Genomic DNA, 21,067 nt, shown 5'->3' with positions numbered 1-21,067 from the left:
TGATCCCCTTGTTTGTGCTGTCCGGGTAGCTACTGTCTCACCTGTATCCGATGTGTTCTGCTCAAAGTCTTCCTCCTCATCAGATTCTGAACCGCAATCTTGCTCTTGACCGCCATTCTCCAGACTGCTCCGGGAACTTCCTTCTGAGGTTTGGGACACCCCAAACCTGGAGTAGAGAAGTGATTTTAAGATTAAAGTGAGAAAGTTGACGAGACAAGGTAGATAGTATACCTTGTTCTGGATTTAGCTTGTGTTGCATAGTTCATTTCCTTCTCCTCCCAAATGTCCTCTTCTTCATCAGCATCATCGAACTGATGTATCCTCTCTTTACAACAGGCCTCAAAAGCTGCTGCATTGGCCTGTGCACACATCAACACATGAATTAACTAGCCTCACAGGTTCTAACACAATATGGCAGATCTGTGGAGCCATTTACATGCTGACCACCGTTGTCATGGCAACTTTACAAAGAAAATGAGAGGCGGCTGTGTCAAAGAAAAGACACATGCAGAACACTTACACTGTTATCATCAGAATCTAAATTGAAGTTTATTTCTGCAATTCTGTCAAATGTGGCGCTGAGGTAAGAAAAAGAAGAACGTTAGCATGCGGAAATAAATTGTGTGGCGGAATAAATATTGCAAAATATGCAAAGCAGTCAAAGACAAGACATTTCCCACTCACTTGATGTTTTCATCATGTTCGCTGAACTCCTCGTCGTTGAACCCAAACTGATCCACAAAGTTGGCGGTCATCTGCTGAATCTGATAGTCAGAGAAAGCCTAGGAAGGTCAGAGGGACACCTTTTAGGGTAACGCTACTGTGTTTATTATTGTCTAATTGTAGTTATTAATTAGTTTTTAAAGTGTCAACCCTACCTGTTGGAGCGACAGGTCGTTGGGAAAGGGACTCTCCATGTCGTCGTCTTCGCTGGACGAGTGCATGTTGTGTGTGCTCACCTGCAAGACAAAGCACACACACACAAAATTAAATCTACTAAACAATAGGTTCAACAAAATAATCTGACAGAATAACCACCTGCAAGAATGTTAATCTATTTTGACTGGTGATGTGTGTTGCTGAGAAAACAGCATGTTTAACATGGTTGCAAGAGGGCAAAAAGCGTCAGTAAAATACTGAAATATTTCCCTGGAGTTTTTAAATATTTTCACAGGAATATATGAGAAATAACAAGAGTCTCCTATAGTCATACAGATTGACATTACCAGCTGTGACTAGGGATAGTTACCGAGACCAGGTTGCATAATGGCACCGGTGTCAACACAAACAGTAATAACCAGAACGAGTGCCATGTTTCAATGCTCAATAAATGGAAACTCAGCCAACTGCAACAAGTGCTTGGCAGTGATATTGTGCAAGTAACATCTTGGAAATAAAAGCGTCCCGACAGAAGCACAGAGTCTGATGCTCTTTATAAAGTGTATTGTTGACCTTAAAGGAGAACTGCACTGTTTCTTGGAATTGTGTCTATCATGCGGTACAAAATGGATGATGGATTCACAATCCCTATGTGAGACAAGAACCAGGGCTGCACAAATAATCGACATCGAATCAACATTGAGGCTTTAGTTAGTGCAATAAATAACACCAGTTGGCTGAGGTTTTGTTTTTTCTCCGCCGTCACAGGCATTTGAGTGACACATGTTCACCAACCAGAATTATTGAGCCTTCGCATTTGTTCGACTCTCGCTTCAAACAGGGAGAAAGATGTCTCACTCTGCATCGCTCTCAGCGCATTTATTTAACAGTACAATTAACTGAACAGAGTGAGCCCTCTTTTTAGTCATCAACAATCTTAGCATACCTGCCAACTTTTGAAATCAGAAAAACCTAGTAGCCAGGGTCCAGGGGCCGCAGGCCCCGGTAGGTCCAGGACAAAGTCCTAGTGGGGGGTTCACTTCGCCCCCCGACGCAAAATGATTATTAGCATTCAGACAGGTTAAAATGTTGCTAAAACCATCACTTTTCTATCAGTCACAGTGACTTTTCAAAACAAAAATATTACAGCAAAAATCATATGGGTTGATTGACATGTTTATTCTGTAAGCTAACTTCAATAGTTTGAAATTATTTTGATAGTTAATGCCAGTTATCCTGTCAACCTTTCACAAGACTTCAATTTGTTAATTGAAAGTATAAACAGTATAAACACTTTTTACAGTAAACAAATGGTAAAACAGTACTAAAGAATTCCATTAAAAAAAAAATTGGTGTCATTATTAACTTTCTGTCCAAGCTTGTATAATCTACTGCCTTGTTCAATTGTAAAAAATATTCTGTGCCTAAAATTCACATTTCTATCACAATTATCATACTGTAAACATGGTAAGCTAACTTCATTAAAATGAATAGTCCTGTCAATAGCATGGAATTACAATTCAAATGTAGTCTTTTTGTAAGCCTTTCAAAATAATTCAAAATATGAAAAATTAATGAAAATTAATTTAAGCCATCAGACACTTGAAAAGTGGCACATCACATCTCTAATGTAATCATTTTAACTTTTCAACAGAAATAGCACTGCAAAAATATTAAGGACATACTTCTGTATTTTAGTAGTTATGCTGTCAACATTTAACAAGATTTCTTCTGTTGTAACCGAAATCTGTTACCCATCGGAATTTGTAACTCCAGGGGGCGATGTTCCCATGGCGTTTGTTTGATGGTTAAACGGCAAGCCCAAAGAGGAGGAGAAGAAGAACGCTTGCGTAAATGGCGTAAACTATCCTTAATGCTGAAACGTCAGTTGTCAGAATTTCAGCATTAATAAATTACACATATTCTGGAAATCAATGACTTACTTTCATTATAGTATGAGTCCATTGTATCAGCTGTTGATTCTCTCTCACACATACATTTTCCGGATTAAAAGCTATCATGGAATGAAACGTCAGTTGTCAGAATTTCAGCATTAATAAATTACACATATTCTGGAAATCAATGATTTACTTTCATTATAGTATGAGTCCATTGTTATTATTAATGCTGAAATTCTGACAACTGACGTTTCAGCAGGATAGTTTACGCCATTTACGCAAGCGTTCTTCTTCTCCTCCTCTTTGGGCTTGCCGTTTAACCATCAAACAAACATCATGGGAACATCGCCCCCTGGAGTTACAAATTCCGATGGGTAACAGATTTCGGTACAACTGCATTAGACTTGTGTTTTTTTGTCCCAACGTGGTCTTTTACATCGCTAATCCGATCGAAAAATCTTGTCTGCACAAGGTGCAATTCGCGTAGTTTTCACCCTTTTTGGAACGGATAATTATTCCCGGATAGGCTTTTGAATATTCTTCACGGAATGACTGCAGTTTTCTTTTCGGTTTAAGACTCGTTTGCGATTTTTCTCCGGCTGATTCCATGATCGTTCGCTCGTTTGGAAACAATGACAACTGGTGCCTCGTGCTTGGCAGCGGTGCTATAAATAGCCTCGCGCATGGCATTCGGAATGGCTCGATAGGAAGTTACGGGAAGCAGCGATTTCGTGAATAAAACTTAAATTTTTTTTTTTTAATTAATGAAAAACCGTATTTTTTATCACTGCAACCGTAACCCGGAATAGGTTGATGAAAACCGTACTAATTACGGGAAAACCGGAGTAGTTGGCAGGTATGTCTTAGTGTCGGTGGGTGGAGAGCAGGGCGCCAGCTTTACACACACATAAATACACCCACGCTCGCGCACACACAGGAAGCACGTAGAGACAGCCTTCCAACTTGCGTCTCGCCAGAAACAAGTGCCGCTAAGTAACAAAAATTAGGGGTAAAAACAATATGATTACAAAGCCAAATGTCCTGTTGTAGTATTATTTCAGTTACAAATTCCATCCATCTATTTTTTTCCGCTTATCCCGTTCGGGGTCGCTGGAGCCTATCTCAGCTGCACTCGGGCAGTTACAAATTAAATAGGCAATATACGCCAATCAACATGGACTAACGAGCGAGAATGCTGTGATCACGTGATTGCAATAAACAAAAAGACAACCTTCGACCTGGTTTTTCTAACCGGGAAAAAATGCACTTTAAGATGTTCAACATTTATTAAGTAAAACTTTTCTAACAAAAATGACAGTGCATTTAATTTTTTTGTTTGTTAATTTATATAGGACAAAGTTATTTACCTTCCTATTGCAGTAATGGCAAACAATTCTAAAGCAATGAGAAATTATATTTCATCCTTTTGAATGGTGCATTATTATTATTATATATTATGATGACCTTACATTATGATCACTGTATAGTTTTTGTCATCATTACTTCAGTTTAAGAGCTTGATGTAGATGAAAGCTCAGTCTGTTAGCATAAAGTCAAATTTTTTTAAATTAGAACAATATGCAATAATTTGTGGCACCTTGAGACAACAATATGGGGATTGGCGGTCTAAAAGCAACATGTCTCTTTATTTGCGCATTTTTATGTATACAACATAAAAATTGCAAATCGAATCGCAATTTGAAAGAAAAAATGCAATCAAGTTTTTTTCCCTTAAAGTCATGCAGCCTTAACAAGAACACTTGTTTTAATGCATTCTAACTTGTAAATAAATGCTAGCTATAGCCCGCTAACAATGGAGATAATGGGATTAGATCTATTCCGCCTATGAAGCGCTCTAAAAACATCCAACAAAGTAATGTACACGCTGTAATTACCGTATTTTCCGCACTATTAGCCGCACCTAAAAACCACAAATTTACTCAAAAGCTGACAGTGCGGCTTATAACCCGGTGCGCTTTATATATGGATTAATATTAAGATTCATTTTCATAAAGTTTAGGTCTCGCAACTACGGTAAACAGCCGCCATCTTTTTTCCCCGTAGAAGAGGAAGCACCCGCCCCCATAGAAGAGGAAGCGCTTCTTCTTCTACTGTAAGCAACCACCCGCCCCCGTAGAAGAAGAAGAAGCGCGCGGATATTACGTTTCATTTCCTTTGTGTGTTTACATCTGTAAAGACCACAAAATGGCTCCTACTAAGCGACAGGGATCCGGTTCATGAAAAGACGCAATCTCTCCATCCAAAGTAGTTCCTTAATGTTAGCGGTTTAACAATATCACTAAAACTTGGCTAATATGCAAGTCAGGACATGTAAATGGTTTATTGTTGGCATTTTTTTGATGCTTTTAGAGGGCTTTATGGGGATAAATAGAGTACTAGTAATAGAGTACTCCCATTAGCGTCATTGTTAGCCATGTCGTACTTGCCGTATGTTACAAATTAAAATGCATAAAAAATAAAGACATGTTCTTGTGAATGATAGGCAAAATTCCAAAAAGTGCAGATCCTCTTTAACACGCCTACAGCTGCCCTCATAATCTTGCTCGCGCCACAGTGTTAGCGACTATAGCCACAACAACAATGTAGAACTTCCTCAATATACCCCAAAGCTGGTTACAGCTAGCAAAGTGCATTTACAAATATTTTAGGAGCATCGTAAAATTATGAGCATCAACATTGCAATGTAAGAAAGTAGTTTTATGCACATTCTCTATGTTCTGTATTGCTGCTATATATCTGTCAATTTGTTGTGGAATTGAATTTCTTATTTTTGAATGCATTACTTAGTGTTTTTTTTTAATAATTTCAATAATTGATGTACAGTGAGTGCCACAAAAATAAAAAAGTTTTTAAGTACAAGTTCTGGCACGGTTTAAGCACCGGCACTGTTATGGTCCTAGCATTGGTTGATATGTAAGCAATACTCATGCCCAGCTGTGGCAGTAGACACCCTGTTTTTTTAAACATCAAAAAACGGCAGTAACTGTATTGCAAGTATCCGAAGTGGTCAACATTCAGCTGCTTAATGTACCTCTGCATACCCTGTAAAATGTTTCATGTTAAAACTTTCTGTGCAGCAATTGTTACCATGAACTCAGCAGCAGTATTACTGCTAGCTGCGTGGTTTGCACATCACTGACAATACAACATTGGTTCTGTTGCTGCTGTGTTGTGCAATTTACTTGTTAATAAATGGCTGTGTAGTGAAAGAGAGCAACATTTTGCTTTCTGCTTTCTCATGTACTCAAAATAATTCCAAAACTCTCACCAGTTCAACTGTGTTTCTCCTGTTAGTTTCTCTTAACGTCTCATCCACAAAACTTTCCCAGCGACCTCTGCAGTCTTCTGGCAGCTCTGTGGCACCAGATACCACAAGTTAAGAATATTATATTTATGTAAACAATCTTTTCAAAAGGTGTTCGTGTCTACAACACTCTGTTTACCTTTTATTAGGTCTGCGATCTGGGCCTGTACCGGTCCTTTTTCCAGGTTCTGGACCACCATGTTTGAAATTCGGGTCAGATGACCCATGTTGCCTCTTCTGGTGCCACCTTCGGACCTGGATGTCACAGCCACATGATTTAAACAACACCGATCAGGGATTCTATGAAACATTTGCCAAAACATACTTACTGTATTTTATCATTCTCCTCCCACGCATCAAGAATCTTTTGTACCAATCGACACTTCTGGAAAAGCTGCACATTCGAGAAAAAAAAGAAAAAAAGGCAGGAATTTACCGTAAATGCATCTTTTTCTTCCCACAACACAGTGGCGCTATCTTGCTGCAAGACACAGATCTGCTCAAGCCACCTACATGTGCCACAAGGACATTATGAAGGGAGGTCTCTGGGTCACTGATCCCGCCTGTCTCTGCTGCTTCGTTAGGCGCTTCAGTTGCTGATGCTGCCAGCTTCCCGTTGTGGTTCTGAAGACTCGGGTTAAGACGCTCCTCTGAGGAAGGATGGTTCAGGATGGCTGCCACACAGAGCTCCACTTGGAAGTGCAAAAAGTTATTCCACGAGTATTTAAAGAACAGATCCTGCACAGTGGGAGATAGACATGTATTAGTCACGGTCAAGCTTCAAATGCTGAAAAGCTGCCTCAAGGGTGGTAGAGCCTACCAGTAGTAGGCCCATGGTGCCAAGGTTGCAGAGCTCTTGGCAGATACTCGGAGAAGTGGTCTGCAGGACGGCAGCTACCAGGCGGGCCACATGAAGGCGGGCGTTCCCCAGTGGCTGATCCAGAACGCCAACGGTGGTCAGTATTGCACCTTTCTGAGGAGAGGATGAGAAAAACATGACTAATGTCATACTTATATTCCTGGATGTTTCTTGTTCACAAGTTAAAACAGTGAAAAGTTGCTTTTGTGGTGTTTACAGACACGTAAGCACCCTTTGAGAAAAAAAGAGGAAAACTGACGAAAAAAAAGAATAATTTAGCTCCGAAATAAAATTTTGAAAATCAAGACTACAATTGGGTGCATTTCTACACTCTAGTTTAACTTTAGATTTTTACTTATCTACCAAACTCTTTTGGGTGTCTTTTTGAAACTTACATGTCCCATGTAATGTACCAAAGAGATTTTAGTAGATCATTAACTAACATTATCATTGAAAATGAATTGTAAAATTCTATACCATGCATGCAAAGAAATCAAAACGTTTCCCATTTGGCAAGTCTAACCTGTAGCCACACCCCCTAGGTTAATATACTTCCGGTGTTGCGACCTCGGTTTACGATCAGTCACTTCAAAAATATACCTTCTCGCTGGCTACTAATAAATGTTCTAGAACTACATCGGGTTTGGAACTAACAGTGTTCAGATTGTAATCTTCCAAATACGATAAGCAGAAAATTAGAAAGCGGTCTATGTTGCGGCTCAGAGAGCGAACGGAGGCAACAAGTAAGCTACTTAGATGGTTAGCTAACTAGGCTGACTAGCGACTTTGTTTCAGTGTTCCTGATCGTCCTATTGTCCTGCACCTCAGTGCAGCGGTTAGGCAAGAGGAATAGCGAGTACCTGTGGCTGAGGCGAGCGTTCAACAAATTTTGTTTGGATCCTATTTTTTTTTATATTTTATCACAAAACGCGGAAGTGATATATTGACACAAAAATTAATGTTGACAAACTCGGATTTCTGCGTTTTCGCGGACATTTTGCATACCTGTGTACTTGAGCACTACTAGTTAAACAGAAACAGGTATTCTACAACTGGAATTTATGTTAAGAATTGATTGCACCAGTATTGGTTAGTCTGTATCCTAAATTACTTGCAGCAAAACATAAAACAATATATATATTTATTTCTTGTCTACATAACAACGTAGTCGTTCACCTTTGGGGGATCCAAAAGAAGCTGCTGGAAGTCCTTTAAATGGGGCTCAATGGCATTTAAAATACTGCTGTTGACAGTGTAAGACCTTTCATAACCCTGAGAATACATATCCATCAGCCCTTCCAACCTGTAGACATTAATGACAAACATTCATGATCAGTCTTCCACTTCCCTTCAACATTTAGATTATTCTGTTAAGACCACACGCTCACCCAGACCTCCTAGTCTCTAGTAAGGTAAGTAGCACTTGAGTTCCGTTAACGATGGAAGCCTCATTCCTCTCCCCCTCAAACATGTTCTTGAGGAGTCCTGCTACAGTTTCTTGTCTGAAAAACAATGATTTTTGCCACTTCAAATGGGTAATCACAAAATTTCACTTCTGCTCCGTTTTACCATATGAGTGACTTACGATTCTAACACAGCCAATAGTGGATCAGCCTCCATGTTCTCCTGCATCTGATTGGCCTGGTCTCGGCTAAGGCGAATAATGTCACAAAGTGTTTGGGACGCATTTGATTGTCTCTGGAAAAAAAACAGGGAATCAGACAGACTATGTACATAACAGCGGCAAAATAACATAAAGACACTTACTTACCTCCTCATCTTTACCAGTATGAATAAGCTCTATGAGTCTTTGTACCAGCTTCTCCTCATTCAGCCACTTGGGTAAAGAATATTGGTTATTTAGGGGTAACAATACCCTGAAGATAAAATACAAGTGTTGAGCTTACATGTAGAACCTCCTGCCTCAAGGGAGCAGGCTCCACACAACTGATGAGGCGAAGCAGCAGGTCCATCATAGCAGACGCATCTATGTGTTTCAGCACCAGCCCAATGAAGCCTTCCTTTTTCTTGAGAAAGGTGATTACCTGAAGGCAAAAGATTGAACAATCCCAAAATGTGAACATTTATGGAATTAAATGGACAAATGGAAAATTTAAAAACGCCCATTTAAAGATTGCCAAATGCTCAACATTAAAACTATCAAGATACCATCAGTGGGGACAATAATTAGCAAAAGCATAATCCAATCTTAAGTATGACAAAGTGCCTTTCGACAAATGTACCTCTTCGGTTTTTCTGGCAATGAGATTGCCGATGGTTTTGCTGAAGAAGCTGGCAAGTAGAGGGTTGAGGGGTGGGTCCTGTTCCAGGAAGTGGTACAGCACTTCGAGAAGAGACTCTTCTCCACCCAGCTTATCGTTGATAATAGACACATCTGAGGTCAAGAGCTCACACGCAATGTTGGGTAGCCTTAAAGAAAAGAAGGACAATTAGAGGCAGTCTTGGGTGGGCTAAAAAGGTATTTTTACAACTATATGAACATTAACATGAGATCACAAGAATCAACATACATTTTAGCATTTTTTCCTGCATCACAATTTGGACAGATTTGGACAAGAGACGCTAACAGAATTAGAATCAGAATCAGAAATACTCTATTAATCCCCAAAGGGAAATTAAGATTTTCATCACAATCCCATTCAAGTTCAGACAAACATTACAGGGAGACAGAACAGCGTCGCTGACGGGTCTGCCAACTTTTGGCGCCCCTAACAAAAAAGGTGAGAAACAGGTAAACGCTGGGGGTGAGAAAAAAAATTCAGTCTAAGCTTGGGCCCCTGGAGAGGGGTCCAGACTGAGGCCATGGGGAAAAAAGTATCATAGCCATAACACACATAAGCATGCGTGTAAGAGGGAAACATCAAACATCAAAGAACACAAAGGACATTAAAGACATTTCAACATACAGCTACAAAAGTAAAAACAACAAAAAAACATATACACTGGGGTGGCCTCTGCGGTGTTCCACGCCATCATCTGATAGGGTGGGGGGAGCATGGCCAGAGACAGGAGCAGACCCAACAAAGCAATCAAGAGAGCCGACGCCACCCTCGGCCGCCGACTAACTCTCGACCAGTGTCCAGTCCGCATGGATGAGCGAGGATGAGGTAAGGAGACCGAGGTGTCTGATACACGCTCATTCATCCAAGACACTGTGAAGCTTGTCCGTCCCGGCACTCAGCGCTAGCGCCGCAGCACTGTCTCTTCGTCCGCATCTCCTCCAGTCTCTCCAAACGGACTCTGGTGTGGCAGAGACCCAGCAGCTGGTCTCCATGGCCAAAAGGCTCCCGGGAGGCAGATCCAGAAGTTCACAAAAAAGCACCACAGAAGTCACAAAAGTGCCACCCCTTGTCACACAGTCCCAAAGGGTCCCGAACCAAAAGGCAAAAAAAAAAAACATGAAAACAAGAGGGAAAAACCAGGAACACAAAAGGATGACACAAGAGCACAGAGCTCCTGCCAACGGCAGCCACTACAGCGGCGCCATCTTGGGGAAAAAATAAATAAAACGTGATTCCCCACTTCTCCCTGAATCGCGCTACCCCACACTCACACTGCTCTTCACAAATTGAGGCTTTGGCTATCACTTTATTATACAATGAATAATGTATTGCAGCAATTTATTTTCTATGTGGATTGAGATTTTGAGATTATTTTTACTATGCAAGGTAGCGGTTATAAATAACTGTCGGGAGGAAGGACTGCGTAGTTATAGAACACTACTATGACTTCAAAAGGTGCATGCACAAGCATACCATATAGACCGTGTATTATTTTCTGTCAATCGATTTTTTTTTTGCAAGGTGGCATTTGTCTTTACTTGCAAGAGGAGAAATCATTATACAACACATCAAGGCTTGGTGTTCATGTATATAGTAGGTGGGCACCACCTCTTCCTAGTCTGAGCGCGCCTTGAAGGGATTTTGCCCATCTCTCAACCTCTTGAAGAGAACATTAACAGGTATAATCTCCCCCATGTGAGAAGAGCATGTGCAGCATGTCTTCTTTAAGTAAATGTTGATTTGCAAAAAACTGGGGCTGCATCAAACGAGTATTTCTTGAATCAATTAATCTATTGAATATTTTGCAAATTAATCTGTTGATTTCATTTATTTTTGCATCTGTTTTTGGTGAAGTGCAGGGTTTCCCCCAGATTACCAATTTAAATGTTTTGGTGGGGTGTGGCCAAAATGACATATAGGACATAATGATAATGATTCAATCAGCGATGATGCAAAATAGTTTTTTTTATTGCCATTGTTTGAGAACAGGTTCACAAACTAGGAATTTTTCTTGGTGCAATCGTGCAACATAAAACACATAACAGAACAGAACATATATTTTCTTTAAAAAGGCGGTAACTTTTAACAGACATTTCCATCATGTTGGATCAAGGTAAAATTGCTAACGGCTGATCACTCTGATCGAACTCAAATTAATCGCGATCATCGATCATGATCATATAATCGCCCAGCCCTAATAGCAACAAAAAACGGAATAAATTAATTTTTGTCCTCAAAACTTTACACACACACACACACACACACACACACACACACACACACACACACACACACACACACACACACACACACACACACACACACACACACACACACACACACACACACACACACACACACACACACACACACACACACACACACACACACACACACACACACACACACACACACACACACACACACACACACACACACACACACACACACACACACACACACACACACACACACGCAGGGTGATCATGTAAACTCCAAACCACAGACGTCCAAACTGAGTTTTGAAGACGCAAACGGCGTAAAGTTAGACGTTATTGTCAATAGTAATGTCAAAATGAGTGTAGTTTTCACAGGCTCAAAAAATGAATTAATCTACTACCTTGACATTTTTTGTCGCCTTCATATTGCCGAGTTCCAACCAGCTGTGGCACTTATGCTGACAGATGCACGTTTGTCAAAATAGGGCATAGTGGAACATTTAAACAATATTTGAAATGTTTACTAATAGCCAATAGTGCTTTATAAAACAGAGTATTTACAGTATATCTATTTATACAATAGCAATCAATTTTCTACCGCTTGTCCCTTTCGGGCTTGCGGGGGGTGGGTACTGTAGCCTATCTCAGCTGCAGTCGGGCGGAAGGCAGGGTACACCCTGGACAAGTTGCCAATACATCGCAGGGCCAATACAGATAGACAGACAACATTCACGCTCACATTCACACATTAGTGCCAATTTAGTGTTATTTATACAATATGTCACTTAAATGTGTTTTCATGTAAAAAATAAATAAAAAATAAATTTTTAAGGTATGGCGGCTTTTATTTTGACGTGGCGGTGCGCCACAATCAACTACATGTAGGGGATCCCCTAAAGTTTTTACGAATAATTTCTCCAAAAATACACCAACAAATTTATTGTTGGTGTATGTAAATCCTTTAAATGCATGTTTGGTCGGGGATACACACATTAGCTAAAGAGCCGTTTTACTTCCTCCGCCACCGTGGAGAATTGCCATGGATGCCATTTTAAATGCTTGTGCATTGCAGTGTATGCTCCCTCAAGCTGCAAATAAATAAGGGACGGCGTGGCTAAGTTGGGAGAGTGTCCGTGCCAGCAATCTGAGGGTTACTGGTTCAATCCCCACCTTCTACCATCCTAGTCACGTCCGTTGTGTCCTTGAGCAAGACACTTCACCCTTGCTCCTGATGGGCCTGGTTAGCGCCGTGCATGGCAGCTCCCGCCATCAGTGTGTGAATGGGGAAAATAGTAAATAACTGAGTTCCTTAAAAAAGGTATAAAAGCGCTATACAAGTATGACCCATTTACCATTACAGAACACCTCAAAAGGCAAATTTTCTATGGTGGCATATAAGGGTGTTGTAATCAGGGTTTTATGATGCCAATTTCGATACCTATCATCCATAAGTGAGATCAGCTGATACTATCACAATAATTAACTGTAAATTTTAGGATTTGTTTATGGTGATAGCTATTGACTATATGACCTGAAAAAGGCATCATAAAAATCACTGTACTTTTTGGGACGTGAATTAGCTGTGGGTCATACTACAAATTTGGATATCAATCCAATATCATGTAGTTACATTGGCAATACTAATACTGTTACCAATACATTTTATTTTAAAATCACTTAAGGTCACTAAATGATTTTGCTTATATATTTTTTTTAATAACAATTACAATTAGCAGAAAAACAAGTGAAGGCATTCTAACAATATCAACTAAAATAATAGAAAAAAAAAATAAGAATCAAAAATATTTTAAGATTTTTGTATATTTCATACAATTGCTTGAGCAATATAAAATACAAAAATAAAAATGTCTCCAAAGAACTTACCTTTTTTTTTTTATTAAAAACATTTTTGGGGAGATTTTGTGAAAATAAAATATTGCTCTAATCACCAATATCATTCATATACTGATAATACCCTTGGTATCAACAGAATCAATTTATGGATTGATCCACCCGCCACGTGTAAGACAGACAGCAACAGTTGCCTCTGTTGCAGAAATATTATCCTCTCTCTAGTCTTATTGATCTACAAGTTATTTTTGTTAATATCTGCTTACTTTCTGCTGCAATGTGGTTCAATCTATATGACGGTTGAAGTGAACTAAGCACTTATTCTTCTGTTGTTTCAAAATAGCTTAGTGTGAGCATGTTTCCTTGTCTGTTACTGTCTTGATTTACATGTTGCATTTTCAGCCTCTTTCTCCAGTTCTAAAATATTACAATTTGTGAGAAATGTAGTTTATTAGCCACAATGGAGGTGATGTTACCTTAGAGAGGCTGCACTGCACTGTGTATAGACATACACAGTTAGCAGTAGCCTCGTTTGTCAACAAAAAAAAAAACAAGCTGCAAAGTATGAGTCACAAATATTTTTTGTGATCAGATTTGAAAAGCATTAATTGGCATTTGGGGATAACAAACGTTTCCACAGAAATTGGCCAATAATGATTGGTGGCTCATCGATTGGAACACCATTAGTGGGTTTTTTTATCACCGTGCGCATCCATCTTTTCTCGACACATCGACGCAAAGTACACAACGTCAACGTATTTACGTCATTGATGACGACGACTGAGTCAACAAAATGTCCAAGCCCAACAATGACCCTGAATCCCCAAAGCTTACAAACCAAATTAATATAGTAGATGTGTGCGAGTATTCTCAGGAGCCGAAAGGTGTCATATTGGGCAGAGCGGAAATACTGCATTGGTGTAAAAATCACAAGTGACACCAAAAGACACCATCACACTGCAAAGCACTAATACCAATATACTAAATATGCATTGCTCACAGTCGCAGTTATTAAGGACATGTCTAAATACTAAAGCTGGTAGTTTATTACCATACACTTAAGATTGTACAGCCACCACAGTGCTCTTATTGTTTTCTCTCATCCCTCACTGACATTCCCAACTGTGTGTTACTTACTTAAAGCGGCTCCTCTCCTCCAGGTCTGCGGATGGCTCTGTGGTGATGAGGCTGACCAGCTCCTGCATACAGTGGTCCTGAGAGAGGAAGAGGAGCAGGCGACGGTTCTGAGCCTTGCACTCCTGCAAGACGTCGTCTTCCTCCATCAGCTCCCTCAGCGTCACGTCCTCCCGGTCCAGCAGCTGGTCGATGTGGGAGGTGGTGTGTAGGTCAAACTTCCAAAACATGATGGCCGCCGGGATGGGGGAAACAGCCCTGGGGAATTTTCGGCCCAGACAACAATACTCCACATAACTGACATCAAAATAAGAAACAAGAGTGGATAATACATTCCTGTAGTTCCGAGAATCAAAACATATTGAGGCCGTATATACCGCATATAGCACTTTGACACTATCTTGAATTTACTTGTATCACCCATACGTGAAACCCATTTTGTAACTTTGACTTGGAGCCATACAAGAGGATCTCCTTAGGTGCATTTGTGTGCTCACACATACCAGTGAATGAAATGTGGATATCTTCAATCAGACCTCCCCCACGGGCAGGCAGGCATTTGTGTTTGTGCTGAAGACAGAAAGTGTGGCGAGGCCTGGCATTTATCAGCATGGGTCTCCTTTCAAAACACAGGCCTCTTTAGGAGATGAGACGGTGGGAGGCTCAGCATAACCTGCAATGTATTAAAAAAACATTATTGTACATATATTAAACTATGCAACACGATTCCAAGAGAAACAACTTGGGTTATACCAATACAGCAGAACCTCAATTTACAAATCACTGTATTTGTGAACTTTTCAACGTACACATTTTTTAGATCGAGCCAAATATGCCAATGTCTCTGTGTACAAACGCTTCAATCATTCATTAATTTTGTGTCCCGCCTGCAGGCAAAAAGCAGGGCGCAGCATTTTTGGAGAGGCGGGGCCGTCAACGTCACTTGCTGCGCAGTACACTACTAGTCACTTCTCAGTGCTTTAGTGGGTATGCTTTTTCTGTTTTCACCTTTTGACAAGTTTTGTCCATTTTGCTAACTCAAGGTAAGTCCCAAAAGGACAACAGACCAGTGTGGAAAAAGGAGGCAATCGCTGTGGAATTTAAAAAAAAACTTGGAGTACATTAATGGCACTCACACGTATGGAAGAATCGATTAAGCAGGCTTCGTAGAATGGCAAGTTTAAATTGTGACGACACAGGAATTATTTGGAAAGATATGCCAATGCAGACTTATTTCACAGCGGAGAGAAAAGCTATCTTCGTTCAGCGGCGCCTTTTTCACACACATGGACCCTCCCCTCACATACTTGATTTCCCTCTGCCTGTCTTTTCTTGTCAGCTGTTTGCCAATGGTAATGTAAGTAGATTTTACTTTTTAAAAATGTATTTGTAACAACATGGCTGTTAAAGATTTTCTGATTTCTGATTGTTTGTGAGGGCATCAAAAGGACTTCCATGTTTGTGCGCATACAGGACAATTCAGCTCGTTGTTTTGACTTGTTAATAAAGAGAAAGTTGAACCACCACCCGTGTTATGTTTGTTATACAGTACGGCACTTTATATTGTGTTCAAAGTATACAAACCTTCACTAAAATATGAACTTTTGTAGAGGATGGAAACCATTATTCATATTTACATTGTTTCTTATGGAGAAATTTGCTTCATTGTACAAAATTTTCGAAATCACAAACCCTGTTGAAGATCCTATTAAGTTCCTAAATCGCGGCTCTAATGTACTATTCCTCCCCTAGATTGGGAAGCCCATGGTGACGTTCAGTGATTGGTACAATGACAATAATGTAACATACTCCTACATGATATCATAGTATAAATAATGTATAGGTCTTTTTTTCTATAATAGGGTACCAAGTTTGTTTTATGTGTTATTAATAAAGAGCATTTACCACAGTCTATATCACATTAGATCCTTTCTGAGACTGTACAGTATTAAAAACAGACATTCCTATGCCGTTAAATAATAAAAAGTGATCAGGAAAGTTTCTATAGAGTATTATAAGAGACATTTCAAATCAACATACACACTGCAATCATCACAGTAATTCCATCAACATGTCACCGCTCAAGTTGCATCGAATGCTGGTGCACAACAAAGACAACTATAATTATAAAAGTTATTGGAGTTGTTGCAAAGCAAGCACATTCAAGTTTGTTTCCCCAACCAGTTACTATGGAGTCAAACAAAGGGGACCTAACTCAAGAGTGGAACGGAAATACAATAGCATTAGCTGTGCAACCGGCACGTAACCAACTGTTAATTGCAGAAGGTAAAACTGATGGGAGGAAATCAAACCATTTCCTCCTTTTTCTTGCACCCCCCCTTTTTTTCCTGAGGAGGTCTTGTCGCTGCAGCAGTGGCGGCGTCCATCTGGCATACATTTACAGAGTACACAAGTGCAATAATACCCTACCGAGTGCTCCCTGTGGACACCGAACTGGAAGGCAAATGCTTGACTTTACATCCAAAACAGACCGGACGAGAGGCAACTTCCACAAACACAATCCGCACAGAATTGCTGCAGATAAATAAGTGAACAAGAAATGATAAAAGATACACATTATTGCAAGCTAAGAATAAACTCTAACTGCAAAACATGGACAGTGGAGGGAATCCTAGGAAATGGAATTCGGCTCACTTTTTTTGTTGTTTATCCTCGCACAAAACAAGCATAGACCCAACTCAATGTTTATTTTGTTGTCCAAGAGATACTATTAAACGCCTTAGCAAGTATTTAAGCAGTTTTTAAAGTCCACTCAAAATTCATATTGTAACATTATATACGTATTGTTAAATCGTTCACATATTATGTAGTGTCTATAACATAATATCACGTCCACTAACCACGTTAAACCCAGATTCCGATCTAACAAAGGTCTTAACTCATTCTCTTTCTATGCCACATCAATGTGGAATGTGCTCCCAACAGGTATAAAAGAAAGGGCATCTCTATCCTCCTTCAAAACCGCAATAAAAGTACACCTCCAGGCAACTTCAACCCTAAACTAACACCCTCCCTGGATTGTTAATAATCAAATGTAAACAATCAAATGTAGATACTTTTCTTATGCCTTCTGATCTCTCTCTCTCTATGTCCACTACTTGCTGTACATATCCTACCAAGTCAGACCTACACTGTTTCAATGTCCATTTGTCTGTTCTCAGTTGTTGATGACTGATGATAACAACCAAACCTAACCCCCCCCCCCCTCTCTCCACACCCCGAATTGTAAATAATGTAAATAATTCAATGTATACACCCTGATGATTATCTTGTGTGATGACTGTATTATGATGATAGTATATATCTGTATAAGTCGTGGACCCCGACTTAAACAAGTTGAAAAACTTATTCGGGTGTTACCATTTAGTGGTCAATTGTACAGAATATGTACTTCACTGTGCAACCTGCTAATAAAAGTCTCAATCAATCAAACGTATCTGTGTTGGCAAACTGTGCTAGTCGTGTATTTTTTTGGTATAGTGCAGTATCGCCTACTCTGCATTGCAATTTATTAGCGTGAACTATAGTGACATTATTCTGGCCCCTAATGGTTGTAAACGGCGTTATCAAAGCATTAAAATACGTCAAATATAGAGAAATCATCATCATTAGTTGATGATACATTCTTATAATCATTTTAGAATTTGATTAATAGATGTTTTTATATCCATGATATAGAACCGCTTTAAGCTTGGCCCATAACTGACAAAGTAAAGTGGTCCGATTTCTATTTACGTGTGCATTGCCCGAACTATAGGAGCGACAAATACAGCATAATCCTCACATTTGAGTGTGACTGTTGCATAATATACGTGGCGTTTTCTTTTTATTGTACACAATATGACCTGGGTTTTGTAACGTTAACAGCACATGGCTCAGTAGCTGCTGCTGATGGCCTCAACCGACACCGAATGGCCGCTCTCGTCGATGAAGTAGCTCACTTAAAAAATAAAAAAAAAACAGACCGGGGGTTAAATACAGCAAAACAAGAAACATTAAAAAAAACACATCCACACAGATGGCCCACGATGTACAATGCCCCTTTCAAATGGCGCCTAGGTTATTAAGTGTACTTAAAACAGTCAATTTAGCGAACTTGCTCCATTAGCTGGTAAGCTAGCGTGCAACTTATTGCAAGCAGCGAGTTAGCCGATGCTAGCTGGAGTTCCTCCTTTCGTTCAAGTAGCACGGAAGCTAATTAGCCGCCGCGGTTTAACGTTACTGAGCAGTTAGGTCACTAATAAACCGCTTCACAACTTTGGTTTCAACTTTGTCGCGGCGGAGTTGCCGCGAGCAAACTCAAAACAAACCACGTTATACCCACCGCCAAACTTACCTTTGATTTTAAATCCCGTTCGGTTCTGTTCGTCTGGGGGTTTTTAACGTTGTACTTTTACCGTCCAGCAGCCAATCCCTTAGTCACCAGCTGTCGAGCTAACAATTAGCTAGCCGCGTTAGCTGGCTTACATTAGCCTGGAAGCGTCTAGTGATTTGTTTTGAAGAAGGGGTCAGCCTGCGACGGCGAGCGGCTGCTTGCTAGCTGGCTCAAGTTAGCCGAGTCAAATAAGCCTTCTTAAAATCGCCCCAAAGACACTTAGCGTGCGCGATTGGCTTCCCGGCATCGACGGGGACGCCGGATATTTCAAACAGAGCGTGTTCGATCCGCACTTGTACGCCGGGCTAAGTTTAACACGCAAAGCAGGAAAAACTCAGTCATATTTTTTCGAATCAAAATGGCGACATGGGTGCGGGGACGCGCACTCGTCCTGCGCGGGAACGTGCATTGAACGGTGAACTGAGCGTTTTCGTTTTGATGGATTTATTAAGATTACAAATTGGCTTTATTACCACATTACGTTTGAAGGAAATATTAAAGCGACGCTGTGTGAATAGTTCGTTTTAGGTGGAAACATTAGTCAACAAGAAATGTGCTGCTTCTTCTCTCGCCACCGAAATGTATATTACTGTAAGGCATGTGACTTTACGAAAAAAAAAATCAGCCTCACTTTGAATAAAATACTTTGCAAATTCTTCTCAAAACTAAACAAATTGTGACGTTTACTGATCTCCCTTCCCTTCCTTATTGTAGCCTTCCTTCCTCCTCCCTTTTAATCCCACAATGCATTGCGCTGGCTCGCCTAGATCATGGACCAAAGCGGTAGGTGTTATTACTGTTACTTCTTTGCCCCCCCACTCACGTTAATGGTGTTATTTGATTTATATTTGTGAAGAGTATCGAGTACAGTGTGTTAACATTAGCCACAAAGTGAGTGGTTATGCTGAATCATGCCGATATATTTCGAAAACGGCAGAGTTCCATTTAACGTGGGCCAGGCTAGCTAGCTTAACGGGCTAAGTGATGCTAGTGTTGGGTGAAAGTTCAACAATAATTGAAGTATTATTAAATATAACTTCCTAAACAGAAGCACTGGAAATGTGGAATCCAAAATAAAATGCTTAGCTTGTCAGCGAAGTTTAAGTTAGGAGGCGCGATTGGTATGTTAATGCTAACAAGCTAGCTTACAACAGTGGTGTTCAAAGTGTGGCCCGGGGGACATTTCTGCAGCTCGTATTTTATTGTTCTAAGTGATTAATCTCTTCATAAATATACTAATATGTTCTTAAAACAGGCGAATCAATACCTCTTGACTTTATAATATATAAATATACCCAGTGTGTCTTTACCTAGACACATAGTAGTTTTTACTCTATTTTATGGCATTATTTACTGGTAAATGTTTTAATGTCCACTCAAATTAATTTACTGGTCATAATTAAATTAGGAGTATCTAAAGTGCAGTCCAATGTGCCATTTGCAGCACACAGCTCACTTTTTGTAGGGTAAAAATAAAATGAATTAATTGGGTTATAATACTAGATATTTGCATAATGTGCTTTCCACCGATGACACAAATTTGACATGTGGATATCTTGCTTAGATTGCTTCGAATATATTGACAAACGCTATAGTAGATTGGAATGGTAATAGCAGTGTTAATGTGAAGTTTCGGCTCACAGAAATGTTTATATATATATATATATATATATATATATATATATATATATATATATATATATATATATGTATATATGTATATATATTAGAGATGCGCGGTTTGCGGGCACAACCGCGGAGTCCGCGGATTATCCGCGGATCGGGCGGATGAAATTTAAAAAAATTAGATTTTAAATAGATTCAGGCGGGTGGCAGTTAAACCAATTCGGAAATATATATACATGTTGTTACCCACATACGAAAAACGAGCAGGCACCTGCTGCATATGCCACAACAGAAGAAAAAAAAAAAAAGAGATGGACACTTTTACGGAGCGGAGAAGGCCCCCGACGCCTCGCCGGGGTCCGGGACCGAGGCCCCTTCCCCCGAGAGGGCCCCACCGGGAGCCGTAGCTGAGGCGATCCGCGAGAAGGGCCCGACGCACGTCCAGGTTCACCACCGCGCCCACCGCACCGACACCCCGCCTCGTCCGCCTTCGCCTCGTCCGCCTTCGCCGCGGCCGGCGTCACGCGCAGCAGGTAAGCAGCTTACCTGCCCGCCACCCCCGTGGCCGGGGGCTCGT

The 21,067-nt window shown here is 40.3% G+C and overlaps 2 protein-coding genes across 5 annotated transcripts in view; one reads left to right on the top strand and one right to left on the bottom strand.

Annotated features, from left to right (window-relative positions):
- LOC133606604 (serine/threonine-protein phosphatase 6 regulatory subunit 2-like) overlaps window positions 1-19,620 on the bottom strand; it is a 27,414-nt gene extending 7,794 nt beyond the window's left edge. The window contains exons 1-19 of one of the 4 annotated variants that reach the window (XM_061960707.2): window positions 19,496-19,620; window positions 14,972-15,141; window positions 14,472-14,726; window positions 9,205-9,391; window positions 8,869-9,006; window positions 8,733-8,798; window positions 8,547-8,659; window positions 8,350-8,463; window positions 8,138-8,264; window positions 6,923-7,075; window positions 6,616-6,840; window positions 6,432-6,496; window positions 6,242-6,357; window positions 6,067-6,152; window positions 879-959; window positions 685-782; window positions 521-578; window positions 232-359; window positions 42-166 (exon numbers count right to left, since the gene is read on the bottom strand). In XM_061960707.2, the coding sequence (XP_061816691.1) occupies window positions 42-166; window positions 232-359; window positions 521-578; window positions 685-782; window positions 879-959; window positions 6,067-6,152; window positions 6,242-6,357; window positions 6,432-6,496; window positions 6,616-6,840; window positions 6,923-7,075; window positions 8,138-8,264; window positions 8,350-8,463; window positions 8,547-8,659; window positions 8,733-8,798; window positions 8,869-9,006; window positions 9,205-9,391; window positions 14,472-14,698 (2,107 nt within the window). In that variant the 5' untranslated portion in view covers window positions 14,699-14,726; window positions 14,972-15,141; window positions 19,496-19,620. Of the gene's footprint in view, window positions 1-41; window positions 167-231; window positions 360-520; window positions 579-684; window positions 783-878; window positions 960-6,066; window positions 6,153-6,241; window positions 6,358-6,431; window positions 6,497-6,615; window positions 6,841-6,922; window positions 7,076-8,137; window positions 8,265-8,349; window positions 8,464-8,546; window positions 8,660-8,732; window positions 8,799-8,868; window positions 9,007-9,204; window positions 9,392-14,471; window positions 14,727-14,971; window positions 15,142-18,825; window positions 19,256-19,495 lie in introns of those variants that run through there. The other 3 variants (XM_061960709.2, XM_061960708.2, XM_061960706.2) reach the window with 3 other exon arrangements.
- LOC133606606 (E3 ubiquitin-protein ligase Hakai-like) overlaps window positions 19,374-21,067 on the top strand; it is a 25,561-nt gene continuing 23,867 nt past the window's right edge. Inside the window, exon 1 of the mRNA XM_061960711.2 lies at window positions 19,374-19,647. Coding sequence (XP_061816695.1) covers window positions 19,635-19,647 — 13 coding nt within the window. The 5' untranslated portion in view covers window positions 19,374-19,634. The remainder of the gene's footprint in view (window positions 19,648-21,067) is intronic.

This window comes from Nerophis lumbriciformis, linkage group LG05, assembly GCF_033978685.3.
Source record: "Nerophis lumbriciformis linkage group LG05, RoL_Nlum_v2.1, whole genome shotgun sequence".
NCBI classification, from domain to species: Eukaryota; Metazoa; Chordata; class Actinopteri; order Syngnathiformes; family Syngnathidae; genus Nerophis; species Nerophis lumbriciformis.
This window is presented reverse-complemented; position numbering and strand designations above follow the sequence as displayed.